Below are 15,000 nucleotides of genomic sequence, written 5' to 3'. Positions count from 1 at the left end.
TTGGGGGTGGTGGGGCGTTTGTCTATGTGTGACTGTGTGTGTGTGCGCGCGCGTGCGTTGAGTGGTTGTGTGTGGGGGCCGAGGGGGAGCGGGAGCGAGCCGGCGCGCGCGACAGAGGGGGAGGGGGGCGCGCGAGAGAGAAAGCGAGAGCGAAAGCGAGAGAGAAAACGGGAGCGCGCGAGAGAAAACGGGAGCGCGCGAGAGAAAACGGGAGCGCGCGAGAGAAAACGGGAGCGCGCGAGAGAAAACGGGAGCGCGCGAGAGAAAACGGGAGCGCGCGAGAGAAAACGGGAGCGCGCGAGAGAAAACGGGAGCGCGCGAGAGAAAACGGGAGCGCGCGAGAGAAAACGGGAGCGCGCGAGAGAAAACGGGAGCGCGCGAGAGAAAACGGGAGCGCGCGAGAGAAAACGGGAGCGCGCGAGAGATTGCAAGCGCAAGATTTATTGTGTTGGGCGGATGAAACACAGGAGACAGAGCGTTCACGTGTTGGTGGTGTGTTGGGAGGGACGAACCAGGCGCTACATCCCCTCACCAGCTCCAGGTAGACGTGCAGGAAGGTGGAGAGCTGGAAGAGCTCTCGGAGTCCTGGGGAGCGGGCCTTCTCCTCCCCTCCTCCTCCTCCTCCTCGTCCTCCCGCTCTCTCTGCCTGCAGCCGCAGCTCCGACAGCAGAAACCTGCAGCCGGCCGCCAGCGCCTGTCTCCCAGGGGGGCCCGGGCTGTCTCCTGCCGAGCGCAGTGTGCCCAGGGCCCGGCTCAGGGTCCGCCCGGGGTTGGGTGAGGGGGCGCGGAGCCCGGCAGAGAGCTGGGCTAGCTGCAGGGCGCTCAGGAAGGGGCCGTCCTCGCCCTTGCCCTGGCCGCGGAAGAGAGCGCTCGCCCCTTGCAGCAGCTCCCGGGTCTGGGTGTGGAACCCAGCCTTGCTCAGGGAGGAAGCCGCCTGCAGGGCCAGCTGGCAGCAGAGGGCGAGCTGCTGCTGCTGCGGGCGGTGGTGGTGGCCGTCCTCAAGGGGAGGAGGCTTCAGCAGGTCCCGGAGGAGGGACAGGGTCTCCCCGCTCAGGCTGGGACCCTCGGACCCCTCGCCCTGCAGGTGGAGGCGGCAGGACTGGGCGAATCTCTGAGCCAGGAGGGCGGAGGAGGGGTCCAGGGCGAGGAGGCGCAGGGCCTGCAGCCTGAGGGAGAGGCTGGGGCCCCGGGGCAGGGAGGGGGCAGCGCCCCAGAGCAGGGCGTACGCAGAGCGGGCCACTGTGCCGGCCTCGGGCAGCGGGCTCCCGGACAGGCCGGCCAGGAGCAGCCCGCAGAGGGGCGCGCAGGAGGGGGCCAGGCCGCGGGAGCAGGCGCAGCGCAGCAGGTGGAAGACCAGCCGCTCCAGGTAGAGCGGGGCGCAGCGCCCTCCCGGCGCGGAGGAGGCCCGGAGCCCCTCACACGCCAGGACGGCCAGGCCCAGCAGGGAGGTGAGGTGGCCCCGACACTCCCCTTCCCCCTCGGCGGCAGACCCCGGGTCCCCCAGGCGCTGGATGCAGGCTCGGATCACCCGGTCACAGGCCACACGCAGCTCGGGATGGTCAGCGGGAGGGTCCGGGACAGAGCGGACGGCAGCCTGGAACAGAGAGAGAGAGAGAGAGAGAGAGAGAGAGTGTGTGAGAGAGAGAGTGAGAGCGCACTGAGTAAACACACAGTAACCACACACACAGCAACTTCCAGGAGCTGAACGCCAACTACCCAATTCCCAGATTAGAGTCACAGAGACGCACAACACGGAAACAGACCCTTCGGTCCAACCCATCCGTGCTGACCCAGATATCCCAACCCAATCTAGTCCCACCCGCCAACACCCAGCCCATATTAGAGAGAGAGAGATACAGATCAGGGCGCACTGTGTATACACACACACTATATATAACACACTGACACAGGGGGGACAGTGCTGTTAGAGAGAGATACAGATCAGGGCGCACTGTGTATACACACACACTATATATAACACACTGACACAGCGGGGACAGTGCTGTTAGAGAGAGATACAGATCAGGGCGCACTGTCTAAACACACACACACTATATATAACACACTGACACAGCGGGGACTGTGCTGTTAGAGAGAGAGATACAGATCAGGGTGCACTGTGTATACACACACACTATATATAACACACTGACACAGCAGGGACAGTGCTGTTAGAGAGAGAGATACAGATCAGGGCGCACTGTGTATACACACACACACTATATATAACACACTGACACAGCGGGGACAGTGCTGTTAGAGAGAGAGATACAGATCAGGGCGCACTGTGTATACACACACACACTATATATAACACACTGACACAGCGGGGACAGTGCTGTTAGAGAGAGAGATACAGATCAGGGCGCACTGTGTATACACACACACTATATATAACACACTGACACAGCGGGGACAGTGCTGTTAGAGAGAGAGATACAGATCAGAGCGCACTGTGTATACACACACACTACATATAACACACTGACACAGCGGGGACAGTGCTGTTAGAGAGAGATACAGATCAGGGCGCACTGTGTATACACACACACACACACTATATATAACACACTGACACAGCGGGGACAGTGCTGTCAGAGAGAGATACAGATCAGGGCGCACTGTGTATACACACACACTATATATAACACACTGACACAGCGGGGACAGGGCTGTTCGAGAGAGACAGATACAGATCAGGGCACACTGTGTATACACACACACACACACTATATATAACACACTGACACAGCGGGGACAGTGCTGTTAGAGAGAGATACAGATCAGGGCGCACTGTGTATACACACACACTATATATAACACACTGACACAGCGGGGACAGGGCTGTTAGAGAGAGATACAGATCAGGGCGCACTGTGTATACACACACACTATATATAACACACTGACACAGCGGGGACAGTGCTGTTAGAGAGAGAGATACAGATCAGGGCGCACTGTGTATACACACACACACTATATATAACACACTGACACAGCGGGGACAGTGCTGTTAGAGAGAGATACAGATCAGGGCGCACTGTGTATACACACACACTATACATAACACACTGACACAGCGGGGACAGGGCTGTTAGAGAGAGATACAGATCAGGGCGCACTGTGTATACACACACACTATATATAACACACTGACACAGCGGGGACAGTGCTGTTAGAGAGAGATACAGATCAGGGCGCACTGTGTATACACACACACTATATATAACACACTGACACAGCGGGGACAGGGCTGTTAGAGAGAGATACAGATCAGGGCGCACTGTGTATACACACACACTACATATAACACACTGACACAGCGGGGACAGTGCTGTTAGAGAGAGAGATACAGATCAGGGCGCACTGTGTATACACACACACACACTATATATAACACTCTGACACAGCGGGGACAGTGCTGTTAGAGAGAGATACAGATCAGGGCGCACTGTGTATACACACACACTATATATAACACACTGACACAGCGGGGACAGTGCTGTTAGAGAGAGAGATACAGATCAGAGCGCACTGTGTATACACACACACTATATATAACACACTGACACAGCGGGGACAGTGCTGTTAGAGAGAGAGATACAGATCAGGGCGCACTGTGTATACACACACACTGAAATGTGTCTCCATCAAGTCACCTTTAAATCTTTCCCCTCTCAGCTGACACCTCCTCCCACCCGTGTCGGACTCCCCTGCGCTGGTGAACAGAGTTTGGCTGTTCACCCAGCCTATCCTCGCCCCTGACCGTACAAATCTCAATTCAGGTCAGCCCTCAGCCTCTGACACTCCAGGGAAAGATCAATTCCACCTCCCTCTCCCTCTCGATAAAACCCACCAGTATTGGTCATGTCCTGCTAAATGTGTATGGCAGCTTACTGACATCCTTCCCATAGCATGACCCACTAGAATTGTCTCCACAAGTGGCCATATGTAGGTCCCGTACAGTTCCAACACACCGTCCCAGCAGCTGTATGTAGTGCTCTGAATGAAGGCAAGGGTACCTGCAGCACCCTGTGATGGTACTTTGTAGGAAGTACATCCCTTTCCCCTTGGCTCAGGGTTTGACCTCCCTCCCCAGGGCCCTACCACTAACTGTGCGAGGCCGGGCCTGCTTTCCCCTGTCACAAACCAGCCTCCTCGCAACCATCCAACCTGAATTCCACCTGGCATTGCACAGGCCAGCGGCCCAGTTGGGTCACGGTCACCTGCTTCACCGTCCAGCGCACCTCCGACCTGGGCGTCATTCCCAAGTTTGTTGCCGGTCCCTCCTGCATTTTCACCCAAACCGTGATAGTACAGAGAACACCCAATGGAGAATTCACCACAAGGGTACACAGGAAAGCAACACACACAGACCAAGTCCTAAACTATGAAAGTAACCACCCCAACACACACAAACGAAGCTGCATCAGGACACTATTCAAAAGGGCCACAACACACTGCAGTACACCAGAACTGCGAAAAGAGGAAGAGGAACACCTATACAAGGTATTCGCCAAAAACGGATACCCGCGCAACTTTATCACCAGATGCCTAAGAGATAGACCACGGAACGAGAACATGCCACAACCAAAAGGACTAGCCACACTACCATACGTCAGGAGCGTCTCAGAACTGACAGCCAGACTACTGCGACCCTTAGGACTCATAACAGCACACAAACCAACATCCACGCTCAGACAACAACTCACTAGAACAAAGGAGCCGATACCCAACATGAGCAAAACTAATGTAGTTTATAAAATACCATGCAAGGACTGCACAAAACACTATATAGGACAAACAGGAAGACAGCTAACAATCCGCATACATGAACACCAACTAGCCACGAAACGACACGACCAGCTATCCCTAGTAGCCACACACTCAGACAAGCAACATGAATTCGACTGGGAAAACACTACCATCATAGGGCAAGCCAGACAGAGAACAGCCAGGGAATTCCTAGAGGCATGGCATTCATCCACAAACTCCATCAACAAACACATCGACCTGGACCCAATATACCAACCACTACAGCAGACAGCTGAAACTGACACCCGGAAGCGGCAAGGACAGACCACTATAAATACCGGAAGAAACATCAAAGAAGCGCTTCGCAGGTGGCTCCACAGCACTGATGATGTCTCCTAGCCAGGGGACGAAACGTTTGCAACAAAAACTCCCAGCTCGGCGAACAGAACCACTACGAGCTACAAATCTTCGCACAAACCTTTCACCCAAACCGTTTGTGTGAACGGTGGACCCACCGTCGATCCCGGGTCTCCACAGTCTCTCCCACCACCCTGTATCCCTCAACATTTGGTCTCCAGTTGGCCGTCTCTCCCTGGACCCCCAGGTGATCGAACCTTCCTGACCCAGCTCCCGCAGGGAAGCGAGGTCCAAGGCCCTGGTCAGGTCCACGTGGACAACGCCTACGGCTCGGTCTTCCTCAGTCTTCTTCGTCATCCCAATCACGTTGGAGGGGAGACACTTCCCCACGCACAAAGCCAGGCTGGCTGGCCCCAAGCAGTCCTGACAAAGGGAGTTTGCCCCGAACGGCGATTCTCCTGCTCCGCGGACTGCTGCCTGACTTGTGCTTTCCCAGCACCACACCAATCTGGACCCTGATCTCCAGCATCTGCCGGCCTCACTTTGGCCGAATCAGCCCTTGCCTACCCAAGGTGCTGTCTCCCCGCTGATGGGTTAGCCGGTGCTGATGGCAGCCTCTCCGGCCCGGGGCGCCCTGGCATTTCCTCGCAGCCTCTCTCAAACAAAGGCACGACATTCCCCACTCTCTCTCTCGTCCTCCAGCACCTCACCTGTGGCTGCAGCTAACACGACCATCTCTGCCTGAGCCTCTGCCATCTCTTCGCTGCCATCCTGCAATGTCCTGGGGTACACTCGACCACGTCCCGTGGATTTATCTACCTTTCTGTGTTTTAACACAACCTCCTCTTCTCCTTCCAAGACATCGCTCTGTAATTCCCAGAGGTTCCGAACGTTTCTCTCTCTCTCCCTATCTATTTCGGATCTCCCCCATCTCCTGCAGTCCCACACACGGCTTTGTGGATCTTCAACAGGCCCAATTCTCTCCCCAGTTCCTCTCCTGCTCTCGGTATACTTGTAGAATCGCTCTGGACTCTCCTTAACCTACCCCACGTCCCCCTCTTGGTCCTCCTGATTTCCCTCTTAAGTGTCCTCCAGGTACATAGATCCCTCAGAGTTGCCCCCCAGGGTGGTTAAGAAGGCGTACGGTGTGTTGGCGTTTATGGGGAGGGGGATCGAGTTTCGGAGCCCCGGGGTCATGCTGCAGCTGTACAAAACCCTGGGGTGCGGCCGCACTCGGAGTATCGTGTACGGTTCTGGTCACCGCGTTACAGGAAGGAGGTGGAAGCTCTGGGAAGGGGGCAGAGGGGATTTACCGAGACGTTGCCCTGGTACGGAGGGAAGGTCTCACGAGGAAAGGCTGAGGGACTTGAGGCTGTTCTCGTTAGAGAGAAGGCGGCTGAGGGGGGGACTGAGTTGAGACCTATAAGAGAATCAGAGGGTTCGAGAGGGTGGGCAGGGAGAGCCTTTTCCCTCGGACCGTGATGGCTAACACGAGGGGACACAGCTTTAAACTGAGGGGTGGTAGATACAGGACAGATGTTAGAGGTAGTGTCTTTACTCAGAGAGTAGGAGGGGGGTGTGGGAACATGCTGCCTGTAACAGGAGGAGACTCGCCAACGTTAAATGGGCATTGGATAGACATATGGATAATAATGGAACGGTGTAGGTTAGACGGGCTTCAGATTGTTGTACCGACCTGTCTTACCATCGAGGGGCCGAAGGGCCTGTACTGCACTGGAATGTTCTATGTTCACCTCCTATACTCAAGCGATTCACTTGATCCCAACTACCGACCTCTGACATATGCCTCCTCCTCCTAACCACAGCTTCCAGGGTCTCTGGTCAGCCCTTGTTCCCTCCTCCTGCCACTTAACAGGAACTTGCTGTCCCTGGACACTCGCTGTCTCGCTTCCGAAAGCCTCCTACTTGCTTGACGCTTGCTTTCCCTGCAGAGGGACTCCCCCAAGTCAGCCGTTGGGAAGTTCCAGTATAGTGCCAGCAGAACTGGCCTTGCCCCCGTTGCTGACTCTCACTCGTGGGCCAGTCCGACCCGCTGTTAAAGCTGAGGATTACGGTCGATGGTCCCAAAGCGCTCCGTTTCTGACACCTCAGTCTCTAGCCCTGCCTTATTTCCCAGTTTTGCCCCTTCTCTACAAGGTACGGTCTATATACTGATTGAGAACGTTTTCTTGAACACACGGAATCCCCCCCCCACCCCAAGCCCTGAACGTTGCAGTCACCCCGGTCGATGGCAGCAAAGTTAAAGTCACCTGTATCTACGACCAACCGCAATCCCCCCTAAATACCTGCTCCTCAATTTCCCTTTGACCGTTGCTGGGGGAGCTCAGGGTCATAGACTCTCAGAGACGTACAGCACAGAAACAGGCCCTTCGGCCCGACCCGTCCGTGCTGACCGGGATATCCCTAACCTAACCCAGTCCCCATCCCCCCACCACTCGGCCCCATCTCCCTCTAAACCCTTCCTGTTCCTGTCCCCCACCCACCTTTTAAATGCTGTCATTGTACCAGCCCCCACCCACTTCCTCTGGCAGCTCCTCCCACACACGCACCACCCTCTGGGGGGAAAAAATTGTCCCTCGGGTCCCTTTCCCCCCTCTCACCTTAAAACTACCCCCCTCTAGTTCTGGACTCCCCCACCCCAGGGGGGAAAAGACCTTGTCTATTTACCCCACCCCCGTGATGTTATAAACCTCTATAAGGTCACCCCCTCAGCCTCCCCCACCCCAGGGGGGAAAAGACCTTGTCTATTTACCCCCCACCCTCGTGATGTTATAAACCTCTATAAGGTCACCCCCTCAGCCTCCGACGCTCCAGGGAAAACAGCCCCAGCCTGTCCAGCCTCTCCCTGTAGCTCAAACCCTCCAACATCCTTGTCCATCTTTTCCGAACCCTCCCACAACATCCTTCCTGTAGCAGGGAGACCGGGATTGAACACAATATTCCAACAGGGGCCCCTAACCAATGTCCTGTACAGCCGCAACGTGACCCTCCCAACTCCTGTACTCAATACTCTGACCAATAAAGGGAAGCATACCAAACCCCTCCTTCACTATCCTATCTACCCGCGACTCCACTTTCAAGGAGCTATGACCCTGCACTCCAAGGTCTCTGTGTTCACCAACACTCCCCCAGGACCTTACCATTAAGTGGATAAGTCCCGCTAAGATTTGCTTTCCCAAAATGCAGCACCTCGCATTTATCTGAATTAAACTCCATCTGCCACTTCTCAGCCCATTGGCCCATCTGGTCCAGATCCTGTTGTAATCTGAGGGAACCCTCTTCGCTGTCCACTACACCCTCCAATTTTGGTGTCATCTGCAAACTTACTAACTGTCCCTCTTATGGTCACATCCAAATCATTTATGTAAATGACAAAGTAGAGGGGCCCAGCACCGATCCTTGTGGCACTCCCCTGGTCACAGGTCTCCAGTCTGAAAAACAACCCTCCACCACCACCCTCTGTCTTCTACCTTTGAGCCAGTTCTGTACCCAAATGGCTAGTTCTCCCTGTATTCCCTGAGACGTAACCTTGCTAACCAGTCTCCCATGGGGAACCTCGCCGAACGCCTTACTGAAGTCCGTATAGATCACATCCACCGCTCTGCCCTCATCAATCCCCTTTGGTACACCTTCACAAAAACTCAATCGAGTTTGTGAGCCCTGACTGCCCACACACACAGCCCCATGCTGTGCAGCGCTATCGAAGTGACCTCTTCCTCCTCATTCCTCCGTTCCGATCCACGTAGCCCGACTGGACGATGCCTCAGGAATATCCTATGTACTGCTGCGACGTTTACCCCTGTCACAAACTCCCCTCCCTTCCTCCTCTCTCTCACCTCCCCCTTTCTATCCTCCCGATGATATCTGATGACAGCCCTCGGCTGCCTTTCTGCAATAGCTCTGATATCCCAGTGCCAAGTTCCCCCCCCCAACCTTCCCCAGTCAGGCCTCCTGCAGTGGGATAAACGCGGTTTAATTCGGGGGCTCTCCCTGCTGTGCGACTTGGGAGACAACACCAGGTTGCAGTCCCAGCAGGTTTACTTGGGAGCACGCTAGCTTTCCAGGTCTTTTTCGACAGAGAATTTCGGTCACATCCCACTGTAAACTGTCGCTATAAACGGCGTCTCACCATCTTACCCTCCACAACCTCCTGATGTAGGAGCAGCGCTCTGAAAGCTAGTGCTTCCAAATAAACCTGTGGGACTATAACGTGGCGTGGTGTGATTTTATTTTTAGCTGCTGTGCTGATCCCTGCCCCGATTATTAACCTCGCTCCCTGTCTCAGCGTCTGCGCTCGTCGGTGTGCTCCTTAGGGTCCCACACGCGCGCACACCCACCCTCGCCAGGGTCAATCGGGTGGGGGGGGGGGGGGGGGAAGGAAATCAGGGTGCAGGGGGAGAAGGCGCCAGGGCAGAGCAGGGTATAGGGGTCAGGGTGAGGGCGAAAGGGAGCCCAGGCAAGGGGTGAAGGGTCAGGATCAGGAAGGGGTCAGTCTGAGGTCAGGGTAGGGTGAAGAGGGTTAGCATGGGGTCAGGATAAGGGGTAAGGCATCATGTGAGGTCAGGGGTCAGGGTAGGGCGAAAGGGGGGTCAGCGCAAGGTCAGAACGTAAGGGTGCGTGGTCAGGGTGGGGTGGAAGTGGGTCAGGATGTGAGGGGCCAGTGAGAAGTCAGAGGTCAGGATAAGGTGAAGGGGTCAGTGCGTAGTCACAGGTCAAGGGGTCAGTGTGAGGTCAGGGTTCAGGATAGGGGGCAGGGGAGTCAGTGTGTAGTCCAGGTAAGGTGAAAAGGGGGTCAGGGAGAGGTCAGGGGTCAGGGTAAAGGGGCCAGTGAGAAGTCAGGGGTCAGGATAAGGTGAAGGGGGTCAGTGTGAAGTCAGGGCCCAAGGAGTAATAGGTCAGTGTGAGGTCAGGGGTCAGGGTGTAAGGCATCAGTGTGAGGTCAGGGTAGGGTGATGGGGGGGTCAGTGAGAGGTCAGGGTAGGGTGAAGGGGGTCAGTGAGAGGTCAGGGGTCAGGGTGAAGGGGGTCAGTGTGTGGTCAGGCTGAAGGGATGGTCAGTGAGAGGTCAGGGTGAAGGGGGGGTCAGTGAGAGGTCAGGGTGTAAGGTCAGGGGTCAGGGTGAAGGGGGGTCAGTGTGAGGGGATGGTCAGTGAGAGGTCAGGGTGAAGGGGGGGTCAGTGTGAGGGGATGGTCAGTGAGAGGTCAGTGTGAAGGGGGGGTCAGTGTGAAGGGGGGTCAGGGTGAGGGGGGTCAGTGAGGGGTCAGGGTGAAGGGGGGGTCAGTGAGGGGTCAGGGTGAAGGGGGGGTCAGGGTGAAGGGGGGGTCAGTGAGAGGTCAGGGTGAAGGGGGGGTCAGTGTGAGGGGATGGTCAGTGAGGGGTCAGGGTGAAGGGGGGGTCAGTGTGAAGGGGGGTCAGTGTGAGGTCAGGGTGAGGGGGGTCAGTGAGGGGGGGTCAGTGAGGGGTCAGGGTGAAGGGGGGGTCAGTGAGGGGTCAGGGTGAAGGGGGGGTCAGTGTGAGGTCAGGGTGAAGGGGGTCAGTGAGGGGTCAGGGTGAAGGGGGGGGTCAGTGAGGGGTCAGGGTGAGGGGGGTCAGTGAGGGGTCAGGGTGAAGGGGGGGTCAGTGTGAGGTCAGGGTGAAGGGTGGGGGGGGTCAGAGAGAGGTCAGGGGTCACGCCCCTCCCTCTAACTCACCTGCAGCTGCTCCCTCAGCTCCTCGCAGCCCCGGCGGGTGGCGGTGCGCCCCAGGACCTGGGCGGCGGGGCCCAGCATCACACTCAGAGAGGGGAGAGGGAGATATATCTGTAATTTAATACTAAATAACCCCCCCCTAACCCCAACATACACACGGGGGGGGGAATAAATAACTGACAGCTCTCTGAGGAGGGAGGGGGGGGTTAGACACCGCCCTGGGCCCCGGGGGGTTAATATTAATATTATTATTGTTATTATTGACGAGGTCTCGGTCCCGGGCGGGAGCTCCGTCGCCGCCGGCGGCTCCAACCGACTGAAGGAGCCGCGCGCGCCCTTTCCCCGTTTAAACCCGCCCGCTTCAGCCAATCAGGGCCGGCCTCCGCTCGCCCCGGCCAATCACGGCGGCCCTCCGTCCGCCCGGGCCAATCACGGCCGGGCTCCGCCAATCGCGGCCACACCCACCCCACCTCCGACCGTTTCCCCGCCCCCCACGGAGACCAATCGGCGGCGGCGCTGCTCCTCCTGCCCCCACGTGGGGCCGGGTGTCCGCGTCACAACCAATCGCCGCCCGCCTCTCCCGCCGCGCGCTGCTGGTCGGGGGCGGGACGTGGAGGGAGGGCGGACCAATCCAAAAGGCGCCCCGCCCCACCCCGCCGACGTCGACCACGCCCTCCTCCCCGCCCCAACGTAAAACTTGGCTTCGCTCCCAATCAGAGGTAGGGGGGGTGGGAGGAGGGCGGACGCCGACCAATCAGCGGCGCCTTAGCCCCGCCTCCTCCAACGCGTTCCTGCCAACGTCATCGGCTTGGCAACCAATCAGCGAACGGCCTCCTCCGGGCGCAGACCAATCAGCGGAGGCTTTAACCCCGGCCCCCCTCTTCCGACAGCATATGCCTTCGTCACTTTAGCGGAGCGCTCACCCAATCAACGACCGTTCTCCTTGGCCCCGCCCACCCCGGGTGACGTGTGGTGAGGGGGAGGGCCAACGCTCCCCGCCGCTTGACCAATCGGAAACCGTCCTTGTCACCCGCCTCCCATGGAAGGTAACCAATCGGTAACATCCTTCCCCCCCGCTCCACCCCACACACGCTCTCGCGCCCTTTTTCCCCGATGACGCAATGGGTTGTTCGCTTCCCCACTCCTCTAACGTCATCTCTGGCGCGCTGGCTGCTGGGAGTTGTAGTCCTCCCGCCAAACTGGGGGCGGCGGCGGCCATCTTGGATGGTCAATGGCCCCCTTTTTTTGAGGGATGGAAACATTGAGGTTGGGGCAATTGGCTGAGGGGTGGGGGCAGGAAAAGTGGGTTGGGGGCCCTCGGGCGAAGGCGGAATAGGTCGGCGTTACCCCTCCCCGTCCCGTCCTCCCTCCCCCCACCCCCCACCCCCCCCCCCGCCAAGCATGGCGCCCCCAACGTCAACCGATGAGCGCCAACGTCAACCTCTTGACCCGGAGGCAGCGCCGCCAACTCTGAACCGACGTCCCGGGGAGGTTGGGGGGGGGGGTTTCCCCGCCGACGGGGTGCGGGCGATAATCGACAGCCAGCACCGCACCCTGTCGATCGTCACCGGCGACGGCACACATCCCCAACCCGCCCCCCCCCACCCCCCAACCCCAGGCCTTGCTGGAATTCCAATGTAAACAGTCACGCCGCCATCCCCTCCTTCCCCCGCCCCTCTTACACCACCAATCCCCCCCTTTTGAGGGCGCGGCGACGTCACCTCTTTCCAATCCCCGCCGCCCCACCCCAACCGCACCCCACTCCGCCAGCCGCTGCTAAGTCCCCGCCCACCGTTCCTACCCTGCCCCTGGCAACGGCGGAGATGCTATGTAAACAGTCACGCCGCACTGGAACCCTTAGCCCCAGCCACGGCTTTCCACAAGAGAGAGTCTAACCATCGCTCCCTTGATTTGTGAAGACCATCAGACATGGGAGGCAGAAATTAGGCCATTCAGCCCATCGACCCTGCTCTGCCATTCAATTGTGGCTGATAGGTTTCTCATCCCAATTCTTAGAGTACCTACAGTGTGGCCCAACGAGTCCACAGTGACCCACCGAAGAGTATCCCACCCAAACCCAATCCTCATTTCTCCACATTTACCCCTGACTAATGCACCTTTAACCTACACATCCCTGAACTCTACGGGCATTTTTGCATGGATTAGATTCCCTACAGTGTGGAAACAGGCCCTTCGGCCCAACAAGTCCACACTGACCCTCCGAAGAGTTAAGTCATCCAGACCCATTTCCCTCTGACTAATGCACCTAACACTATGGGACAATTTAGCACGGCCAATCCCACCCTAACCTGCACATCCCTGGGCACTACGGGGACAATTTAGCACGGCCAATCCCACCCTAACCTGTACATCCCTGGGCACTACGGGGACAATTTAGCACGGCCAATCCCACCCTAACCTGTACATCCCTGGGCACTACGGGACAATTTAGCACGGCCAATCCCACCCTAACCTGCACATCCCTGGGCACTACGGGACAATTTAGCACGGCCAATCCCACCCTAACCTGCACATCCCTGGGCACTACGGGACAATTTAGCACGGCCAATCCCACCCTAACCTGCACATCCCTGGGCACTACGGGACAATTTAGCACGGTCAATCCCACCCTAACCTGCACATCCCTGGGCACTACGGGGACAATTTAGCACGGCCAATCCCACCCTAACCTGCACATCCCTGGGCACTACGGGGACAATTTAGCACGGCCAATCCCACCCTAACCTGCACATCCCTGGGCACTACGGGACAATTTAGCACGGCCAATCCCACCCTAACCTGTACATCCCTGGGCACTACGGGACAATTTAGCACGGCCAATCCCACCCTAACCTGCATGCCTTTGGACTCTGGGAGGAAACCGGAGCACCCGGACAAAACCCACGCAGACACGGGGAGAGGGGGGGAAGAATGTGCAAACTCCCCACAGGCAGTTGCCGGAGGTGGGAATCGAACCCGGGTCTCTGGCGCTGTGAGGCAGCAAGGCTAACCACTGAGCCACCGTGTTGGCAATCCAAGGCTTCAGCCCCGCAGGAGATGCACAAATAGCAAGATCCACATCAGCGCTGAAAAACGTGTTGCTGGAAAAGCGCAGCAGGTCAGGCAGCGTCCGAGGAGCAGGAGAATCGACGTTTCGGGCACGACCCCTTCTTCAGGAATGAGGACCCATGCCCGAAAACGTCGATTCCCCTGCTCCTCGGACGCTGCCTGACCTGCTGCGCTTTTCCAGCAACACGTGTTTCAGCTCTGGCCTCCAGCATCTGCAGCCCTCACTCTCTCCTCGACCCATGTCAGATCCGAGCTTTGAGAGGCCCATCTGTCAGGCCGACGATGGGGAGAGGTTGCGGGAGATCATCACCGGGGTGCGGTGGGTCTTCGCTGGCAGCCTTTTGTTGGTGGAGCCAGTTTCCATGTTGGAGCTCCTGTAGTGCCTCACGGCCCTGGGCAGACCAGGCCGTTACACACTCAGACCCCGCGCCCTCAGATGAGACCTCTGTAGGAGAGGGTTCCTGAGAACGTGCCGTTCCCAAGGTCAGGGGGAGAAACCAGCCTGATTCCCAACGGACATCAGTCTTTCAAAGATCTTCCATTGATATATTCCCGTTCGCTCAGTGGAACAGCAGCTACCATCACCTTTAACCATTCTTTTATTTTCACTTAATTCTTTTTTATTTGTAAATTATTGTCTCTGCTGGGCAGACATTGTCCGGTTTCAGTGCGTGCGCGTGTGTGCGTGAGAGAGAAAGTGTGTGTGTGGGAGAGTGTGTGTGTGTGTGTGTGTGAGAGAGTTTGTGAGTGTGTGTGCGTGTGAGAGTGTGTGTGAGTGTGTGTGTGAGAGGGAGTGTGAGTGTGTGTGCATGCGACAGTGTGTGTGTGTGAGAGAGTGTGAGAGAGAGTATGAGAGAGAGTGTGTGTGTGAGAGAGAGAGTGTGTGAGAGAGAGAGTGTGTGTGAGAGAGAGTGTGTGAGAGAGAGTCTGAGAGAGAGTGTGTGTGTGAGAGAGTGTGTGAGAGTGTGTGTGAGAGTGTGTGTGAGAGTGTGTGTGAGAGAGACTGTGTGTGAGAGAGAGTGTGTATGAGAGTGAGAGTGTGTGTGAGTGTGTAAGAGAGAGAGTGTGTGTGTGTGTGTGAGAGAGAGTGTGTGTGAGAGTGTGTGAGATA

General features: G+C 57.3%; 1 protein-coding gene across 1 annotated transcript in view; it reads right to left on the bottom strand.

The window, feature by feature from the left end:
- The window catches only part of espl1 (extra spindle pole bodies like 1, separase), a 62,323-nt gene extending 51,202 nt beyond the window's left edge, over positions 1–11,121 (bottom strand). The window contains exons 1-2 of the mRNA XM_060822377.1: positions 10,824–11,121; positions 533–1,594 (exon numbers count right to left, since the gene is read on the bottom strand). Of these exons, the coding sequence (XP_060678360.1) occupies positions 533–1,594; positions 10,824–10,901 (1,140 nt within the window). The 5' untranslated portion in view covers positions 10,902–11,121. The remainder of the gene's footprint in view (positions 1–532; positions 1,595–10,823) is intronic.
- Positions 11,122–15,000: the final 3,879 nt, after the last annotated feature.

Source organism: Hemiscyllium ocellatum (genome assembly GCF_020745735.1).
Source record: "Hemiscyllium ocellatum isolate sHemOce1 chromosome Y unlocalized genomic scaffold, sHemOce1.pat.X.cur. SUPER_Y_unloc_1, whole genome shotgun sequence".
Taxonomy (NCBI): Eukaryota; Metazoa; Chordata; class Chondrichthyes; order Orectolobiformes; family Hemiscylliidae; genus Hemiscyllium; species Hemiscyllium ocellatum.
This window is presented reverse-complemented; position numbering and strand designations above follow the sequence as displayed.